At 34.1% G+C, this 9,099-nt stretch overlaps 1 protein-coding gene and 1 pseudogene across 1 annotated transcript; one reads left to right on the forward strand and one right to left on the reverse strand.

The window, feature by feature from the left end:
• LOC110224606 lies at nt 1-1,712 on the forward strand (annotated as a pseudogene).
• Nucleotides 1,713-1,744: 32 nt separating this feature from the next.
• Nucleotides 1,745-3,966, reverse strand: LOC9330027 (ras-related protein RABC1). Its single transcript, XM_002893920.2, has 7 exons — nt 3,882-3,966; nt 3,624-3,794; nt 3,478-3,546; nt 2,553-2,618; nt 2,323-2,444; nt 2,117-2,245; nt 1,745-2,039 (listed from the first exon to the last, which is right to left on the reverse strand). The coding sequence occupies exons 2-7, from the start codon at nt 3,757-3,759 to the stop codon at nt 1,923-1,925; spliced, it is 639 nt and encodes a 212-aa protein (XP_002893966.1). The 5' UTR covers nt 3,760-3,794; nt 3,882-3,966; the 3' UTR covers nt 1,745-1,922.
• Nucleotides 3,967-9,099: the final 5,133 nt, after the last annotated feature.

Consider the following 9,099-nt stretch of genomic DNA (forward strand, 5'->3'; position numbering starts at 1 on the left):
TCTTTTTTCTTTTTTCTTTGTAAAGGATTTCATATGTAGTTTAATTTACCGTGAGGAAGACTTCTCCTCGTATCTGGGACCGCGAGAACTCGGGTCGACTCTTTGTTCCACTAGAACATGTAAGCATGTTACTTCAGTCTTTCGGTCATATTATCATTCTCATATTTAGTTGTAGCCATATCATTTCTAACAAGCCAGATCGCAAGCTCTTTTGAGCTAAAACGTAAATGAGACTCATACATCATCGTCAACGTATAAATGCAATTATTTGCTTGCACCTCTTTCATTTACCAAACTGCCACCACACGGGCCAGACTTCCTTCTTCCTTGTTGAGCCCATCAACACTTTATAGCCCACCCAAAACCCCTTTTTTGACTCTTTTGCTTCATTGACTTTTTTTGTTTTCACTTTGTTGACTTTTTAACTTGCGTTTGCGTCCATCTCTTTCTTTCTTGCGTCTCTTGTTTGCAAAAAGATCTTTACCACAATTCTCTGAGTTAAGAGATGTCTTGTTTGAATTTCTTGAGGTCGAAGAAGAAGGAGACGAGAGAGAAGAAAGAAGAGGAGATTCTTTTCCAAGAGAATGGGAGCTTATTGTAGGAGGAACTCATTTCATCCAACCAAGCTACAAATAACTTCGACTGGACTTATATGATCGCTGTAGACAGAGTTATGATTGAAAACAGAAGCGTGCTGATAAAGGTATGTCAAGGCAAGATCTATGACCCTGACAATTTATTCCGTGATATCGCAGTTTCATCTTTGATGAGTAGCCACAAAACGTTCTAAAGCTCTTGGGGTGTTGTCTAGAGTTTCCTCATCCGGTTCTTGTTTGCGGATACGCTGAGAATGGAAATCTTACCGGTATAGGACATGCAGGGGAAGGTGTCGAACCATTTCCTTGGAGTTTAAGATTGAAGATCGCTATAAAGAGATTGCGAATGCTGTAACTTATATTCATACTGAATTCCCTAGGACCATAATCCATAGGGATTTAAAGCTTAGAAATATTTTCTTGGACACGAATTGGACCACTAAATTGTCTTGTTTCAGCCTCAGCATACCAATTCCAGAATGAGAATCAGGTGTAACTGACATAATTTGCGGGACAACCAGCTATATAGAGCCCGATTATTGCAGAACAGGTTTTGTCACTGGGAATGTTGATGTCTATGGCCTTGGAATCATCAAGCTAATTCTCTTGACAGGAAAGTTTCGATGCATTTTGGATGATGCTTGTGTCCCATTGCTTGATTATGTTGGCAAGTTCCTGGAGCGAGGTTCCTTCACCGAACTGATAGACCAATCGCTGTTGAACAACGCGAGTGACGATAATCTAAGATTGCAAATGGAAGCATTCGGTAAACTTGCTTTGAGATGCGTAAGATTCAGACCAGAAGAAAATGTGCCTCGTATGATTGAGTTTGCAAGAGAACTCAAAGAGATAGAAAAATATACACCAAAACTTAAGTAGTAGGTGTTTTTTCTCATGTTCTTGCTTTTGAGCTACTCTGCAACAGTTATTGCATGTATGAATCTGAATTCTACACTTCAGAAAGAACTGATTTTCAAAGAACAGAGAATCTTTTAGATAGGATCTCAAAAATGATGTCTTAATCCGCCTTAGTTCTTTAGCTACTTATGAACTAAGGATACCGACGAAATTATGGATTCTTCTGTAATGATGCATAGAAGATTTGGTTTTGAACTATGTTACTGGTCAGTTATTCCTTCAGCCAGATCAGGTAAAACGAACTTTTTTATAAGATGCAATAATCCCAGATTGGAAACTAGGGAACACAACTTTGAAATCAGGGTTAAGATATACATCCAAGATGCTGCGGTTTTGGGAAGCAAAGAGACAATCAAGAACAAGATGATGAGAACGAGTGTAATTTTGTCATAAACCGTAAAGCCATGTCTAAGACGAGCAGCAGTAGCTCGACGAAGCACTGCTGGTTTGTGCTGGGTTTTGTTTGAAGATGTTCTTCTTCCCGCCAGATGAACCTTCAGCAGTAAGACTCGGTGTTTCCAATATCTGCAGATAAAAAAAGGTTGAGACATACTCGTCTATCCTCAGAACAAAAATCTAGAAGATAGGTGCAAATTTACTACCTTAAGAACAAGCTCTTCAAAACATTGCTCCACATTAACCCGAGTTTTTGCACTACATTCCAGAAACAAACATCCGTACTCCCGAGCAAAGTCTATGCCTTCTTTTTTCGAGACAGCTCTTTCACTCTCCTGGAGAAATCATATTAAAGTCAATCAAGCTGGAACATTATAGACACTTGACATGGAGGAGGAAGAGAAAATCTTACCTTATCAACTTTATTCCCAACAAGCATCTTGATGCAGTCCTGATTGGTCGAGTAGAGGTCGATTTCCTTAGCCCATATATCAGATAGGTTTGTGAATGTATCTCGTCGTGTCACATCATATACTACAGATGAAGAATTCCAGAAGTCACTTTTAGGAAAAACAAAAGCCTTAATAAAGTGTAGTAGATCAAGGATAACAAATTATTTTGTTCATTAAGAGAGAGCCATACCCATAATTATACCCTGAGCTCCTCTGTAATACGAACTTGTTAGAGTCCTAAATCTCTCTTGCCCAGCTGAGTGATCAGAAAACCACCGAAACACTAATCAGTGATAACAGAACAACTGAAAATTTACAAGAGACTATTCTATACAGAGAGACTACTATTCGAACTAGAAACTCATTTCAAACTATACTAAATACAAGAGTCTAATCTCTAAAATATTCTAGATTCAAGGCTAATTTTACAATAATTATTAGTAATACCGTTGCCTAATCTATAAACTATTTTAAGTACAAGACTAACCTTTAAAATATTCTAAATACAAGACCAATCTCTAAACTATTCTAACAGCGATAGACTGATCTCTAATATACTCTAAACACAAGATACTAATCTCTATACTATTGTAAATACAAGACTCCTATTTGTTAACCAATCACACATAAGAACTTAGCCAACAGTGATTGAGACCACCATCTAAGTGATTAGAAACACCCAAAAACTGATCGGTGATAATAGAACAAGTGTACAAGAGTCTATTCTCTAGACTATTCTAGATACAAGACTAATCTTAAAATAATTGTAAGTAATACTGTTGCCTAATATATAAACTATAATAAATACAAGACTAACCTCTCAACTATTCTAAAGGGGATAGACTAATATCTAAACCATTCTAAATAGAAGACTCTTATCATTTGTTCACAAGTCATACATATGAGATTAGCCAACAATGACTGAGACACAACACTCAAATAGATTACAAAGAAAACATTATATATTCCATACTGTGGTCCATTTTTTTTTTTAAAGACAATTTCAAACTATCGATTGTTCAATGATTCCCCTAAACATCTAAATTAAAACCACAAGATGTGACATTCACATAAATTTCATTCAACAACACACAACAAGAGTTTTGATCTCTCACCTGTATCCCAAATCGCAAGCTTGAGTTTCTTTTCCCCAATTGTCAGATACTTAACCTTAAAATCAACACCTAGACAAAACAAATCCAACATCAAAAACAAAACACCAGATCGGTAATAAAGCTTAATCAATTTCATCCAAACTCACCAATTGTTGGAGAAAGATCATCAAAGGTATTAGATGTGAAACTCAACAAAAGAGAACTCTTTCCAACACCAGAATCTCCGATCAATAAAACCTTAAACAAGTAATCAAATTCGGGTTGTCCTGACGAAGAACCCATCGATAAAAATCGAACCTTTTTTCCTTTTTTTTCTCCTGAGAACAAATTTTAGAAGGGTCGGAACAAAACAATCAAAAGACACAAACTTTGACTAAAAGGATCGATTTTTAAGTTTCTCTCACCTTAAGACTCTCTCTCTCGAGATCTACGAATGACACGAACAGAGGAAAAAGTGGAAAGCCGAAGAAAAAACTCGAAAGAGAGACTTAACGTGAGAGCCTGAAGATGCCTCTTTAATTTCACCGACTGATACATGGGGAATTATCTTCTGCAGATGGTCTTACGGAATCTTATCTACACCCTCCTTTGTTCTTAACCGTTGGATCATTAACCGGTTTTTATTCGACGTCGGCCGAATTAGTATACCGGAATCAGTCGAATGGGCCTATGGCCCAATTCTTCTGCTAATCACCGGCAAGGTTCTTTTGCTGCATTAGTAGGTCTTTGCTAATGATGTGGAGGCGGAAGAAAACTTTGTATGAGATCATAATCATATATGGATAGGTTAAGTGAATTGCCTGATGCGTTGCTCTTGGAAATATTGTCATTATTAACAACAAAAGATGTTGTGACAACAATGGTTTTGTCGAAACGATGGAAGTTTCTTTGGATGTTTGTACCCAAGTGATGAATTTGTCCCCTTGCTTTTATCTGGTTGTTCTGTTCCTAAAACTATGGTCGTAGAACGAAGCCCGGGTGATAATGCGGGCCATTTCATAGTTAGAATGGCCTCTTTAGAGATGTTAAGATTGCGTATAGACATGGAAAATGATGGTGGATTTTTGATAGATGCTCCTTCTTTGGAGCTCTTGGAGATTCGAGAATACTTAGGTGGGTTTTGTGGCATTGAGCATAGTATGCCTAAGATTGAAGCGGCTAATGTTTATGTTACTTGTAGTCATACCGAGCAAATTCTTTCTTCTCTTACTTCAATCAAGCAACTTGGATTATGTTTAGCGACATCAAAGGTTATTATTATTACTTCTTCTCTATAGACTAAACTTTTCTTTAAAAGATTTTATCATTATACATTAATTTTTTCTATCATTATACTAAACTTTTCTTTAATCATATCTCCTATGTAGAATGCATATCCTGAAGGACTAATATTTAGTCGACTTGTACGATTGCATCTATGTACATGTGAACCAGAGTGATTGAATCTACTAATACGTCTACTCAAAGATTCCCCTAAATTAAGAATCCTCAGACTAGAACAGGTAAATTTACTGATTTCGAAATACTTTGATGGTTTCAAGTAGAATTATAATACTAATCTGCCATTTTGAGTCTCAGGTCCATAGTGGTGAGACTATATATCCGCGACCATGCTGGAGCGAACCAAGTTATATCCCGGGATGCCTATTGTCAAGTCTTGAAACTTTTGAATGGTTGCAATACGAAGGAAAAGAAGAAGAGATCGAAGTTGCAAGATTCATCTTTAGAAACTCTTGTGGTTTAAAGATGGCAGGTTTCTATCCGAAATCCACAAATCCTGAAGAGAAACTTGAGATGTTAATGGAATTGTCAATGTCACCAAGGTCTTCTTCAATATGCCAGCTTGATTTCGGCCGTAGGGCTTATACAAGAAGGAACATTTTTTCTGATCACCGGTTGATCCAACGTTTAGTACATGCATCCCCATAGAGTTTTTGTTTTCCTTTTAAACTATATGACTTTTCACCCCAAAAAATATATAGTTTATAAGAAATCTGATTTGATTTCCTGTTTAGTCTTTTTGGTTATGATATTGATCCAGTTGAATTGTTTTATTAGACAAATATAAAACAAATTTTACTTTTATCTGCAAATTTTCTAGTATATAAATTGAATATTTATAAAATTATGTAATCTAGTTTCAATCAAATAAAAGAATAGACTCTTTTGTAAATAAATAATTAGATTTCATTAATAATTGTATCATTAAAACCATAATAAATTTATTTAATACAAATAAATATGACATCTATAGCAATTAAATAAAAGGTGGGTAATATTATTGAATAGCCAAATAAAACACTGAAATTAAAAAAATAGCAAAGAGAAAAATTTTTGTTGCAAAATAGCCATGACCCCACGTTGTCACTTGTCAGGTGAAGTGAAATACCAAAACTATCATTTATTTTCTTGCGAAATCTACGATATGCGAGACAGTTTCGTGAGATTTTTCAAAATAGCATGTAACATTTAAATTTCACATGTTATATTTAACTAAAAGACATGATATTTCAAAAAACAGTGAATTTTGAAGAAAAAACATTGTTACATAGTGTTTTTTTAAGAAAAAACATTGTTATGAAAAATTTAATCTGAATAGAATCTTTTTAAAAAGAAATCATATGTAATCTTAATAAAAATCGTGTACTACTAAAAAATAATCATCTTTTTTAAAAGAAATCACATGTGATCTTAATAAAACATGTGTATTATTACAAAATAACATGATAAAAAGAGATATAAACTGAATAGAATGTCTTTTCCAAGAAATGCCATGTGTTCTTTATAAATAGCGTGTAATACAAAAAAAATATATGATAAAAAGAGATATATTATGCTATCACATGTAATTTGAAAAAAAATCGTGTTGCAAGTGATATTTACGTAATTACACATGCATTCCGACATGTTACCGACAGGTTACTGTAGCTCATGGTTAGTTTGTATATTCTTTTTGAATTCATGGTTACTTTATATATATTCCCTAAATAAAATCGAAAGTTTAATTTGTATCAAGAAGAAATTTAACCAACACATGTAGCTTTTATCGAGAAGAAATACATTAAACCAAAACCATAAGATCTACAAAAATACGACAGTATACCATTGTATCAGGAACCATTCCAAGGATCTTAAACACTAACAACCATTTAAAATACAATTAGTACTTAGATGATGAATAGAATTATCGTGCGACATTTGCTTGAGCAGTTCATGCTAGCATGCAAAGTTGTAAACAAACAAATCAAAATATTATTCACGTGCTAACAAAATATCTCTCTTGAAATATAAAATAATATAAACTTACATCTCACGAATTTTGTCAACTTCAGATATATTCAGATTTGGATATAGTTTTGAAATTGGATTATTTGTGCATATCCTAATTAACATTCTTTGGCTCATCAAAAAACCTATCAAATTTTCACCACCTGAGAACCGCCGTCAGAACACCATCACTAAACATGTGATATAATTATGGTGGAAACCGACAGCCTCTTTTTTCATGCCATACAATCCAAAACTTGTTCACCTCGTTTAAATAAAAAGTTTATCAAGTCAAATTTGTGGAAACATTATTAAAATAAAATTTATGAACTTAACAATACTAACTTTTTGACCGTGATCTTGAAGGGAATTCTGAAACCACTAATATCATGGGAATTGTAAGCAATGTTCTCTAGATGGCCAACTTTTACAACGGTTCCAACAATGTTTAACAAATAAAGAGGAACTTTTTTTACATAAATCCTAAATCAACATGCATAAACAATAAATCTGATCCGATTTAAGTATATATAGGTAAACTTAAAGCACCCCCAATGGTGAGAGATCCAATTTGAGTTTTTTTAAAATAAAATTTTAATACTTTTATAGAATTAAATTATTAAATTAAATTTTAGTTTTGAAAACAAGATAAACCACTCATAAAAAGACAAGTGTCGTCAAGAGTCTCTTATGAGATTCTAAAAGTCCTTAAATAAGAAACTATTTCTATTTATAAAGTTTCTTAGTTCTCTCTCCTATTTTTCTATTTTTTCAATATTTTTATAATAAAAAACTCATCAAGAGTCTATCATTAAGGGTGCTCTTACCGATTAAAATAGTCATGTCAATAGAAGCATTAATGGTCCAAAAAAACAAGGAGAAATGATTGAGTGGATTTTCTGGAATGGGAAGAATTTTTTTTCACTACTGTGTATTACAGAAAGTATATCTTCTAAGGGTGAGACGTCGCTCTAACCGCTTCTGAGTTCAAGCCAACACTGAAGTTCATAGTTGATAACCATTAGCTTTCATGTTATAAATAGAGAATTTCTTGTCCACAGTTGCTTCAATCCTCACACCCTAACAAGAACATGAAAATATAAATAGTAAGAGTATTGATATGAACATATTTTTGTATGATTAATTAACAAAATAAGTATTCATAGAAAGATATAACTCTTCATTTGCCAAAATCAATCCCAACATTATGTGTGGTGGGGCGAGGTAGACACAAAAACGTCTTAAGACCTTGAGACAGACATGCCATCTAGTTTTATCTGGAACCAACATAGAAAGATCGTGAAAAAACTCCACCTGTTGAAATCTTTGTATGTATCTTTGGTTCTAATTATATTTAAAACGGTGAATATCTCAACTTGATTCATTGAGTATAACTTTCTTTTTTATTGAATTTTCGCAGTAGAAAAAAAGACAGATACGACGTTTGTGTGTAATCATAATCCTTGAAGATATGAAAAAATTGAAAAATGATATTTATATGACATAGCGTAATCAAAATATAACTTTTGTTCTCGCATTTAATAGATACTGTAACGCCTTGACTGCTCTTACCAGTGAGCACCCATGTCCTCTCTCGGCCCGTGGGCCCACCTCTGTCCGACGGTCGGTTCGATACGTCCGAGAGATTTTAAAGATTTGTTACCGACCCAACAAATCAATACATTTTGAGGGTTTTAGAGGCTTGTCACTCTCTTGGTGTTATTCATCGAGACCTCAATGTTCTTTAACCTAGATTTGCATTTATGGTTACTTGTCTTTGGTCATTGATTTACTACATTTGTTATTCGTGAGGCGGAACAAGTTTTTGGAGTTGTTCATATCTTTGCAAATTGCAGCATGTTCATGAAGAGTTTCTTGGAAAAGGGAGAGAGAGAAGTTTGAGAATGACGAAGCAGCAAAGAAGTCTAAAGAAATGTGGGATTGGGAAGAAGAAGGCAATGAGAGCCAAAGTAGGACCAAGAGGTTCTTGAATGATTTGTGTTCCATGGTTACATCTATGACATGTTTCTTGTATACCAAGCAACAACTTGATCCATATAAATAACAAGATTGCAAAATTACAGAAACGAAAGGTTACAAGATCAGTTTGATGAAACAAATTACATACATGGAGCAAAAACTCTAAAGTGGGATTTTCCTAAAAGAGTGAACGTATAAAAAAAAAACCTCACCATCTATCAAAAAAAAAATTAAATAAATAAATAAAACCTCACCATCTATCAACCCATCTCTGCGCATGACGTCGACCTGCCCGGCCCCTTTACAGACTGCCTCTTGGCCTCCCTTTGGTCCTTCTTTTTTTTTTTTTTTTTTTTTTTTTTTTTTTTTTCTTTT

Source organism: Arabidopsis lyrata (genome assembly GCF_000004255.2).
Source record: "Arabidopsis lyrata subsp. lyrata unplaced genomic scaffold ARALYscaffold_1, whole genome shotgun sequence".
NCBI classification, from domain to species: Eukaryota; Viridiplantae; Streptophyta; class Magnoliopsida; order Brassicales; family Brassicaceae; genus Arabidopsis; species Arabidopsis lyrata.

Bases quoted from the DNA above. Each gene is read 5' to 3' on its own strand.
- LOC9330027 (XM_002893920.2), bottom strand. From the start codon at position 3,759: ATGGGTTCTTCGTCAGGACAACCCGAATTTGATTACTTGTTTAAGGTT. The intron at 3,547-3,623 runs GTGAGTTTGGAT...TGTTTTGTCTAG, and splicing joins TGATCTTTCTCCAACAATTG to GTGTTGATTTTAAGGTTAAG. The intron at 2,619-3,477 runs GTGAGAGATCAA...CTGATCACTCAG, and splicing joins GCTTGCGATTTGGGATACAG to CTGGGCAAGAGAGATTTAGG.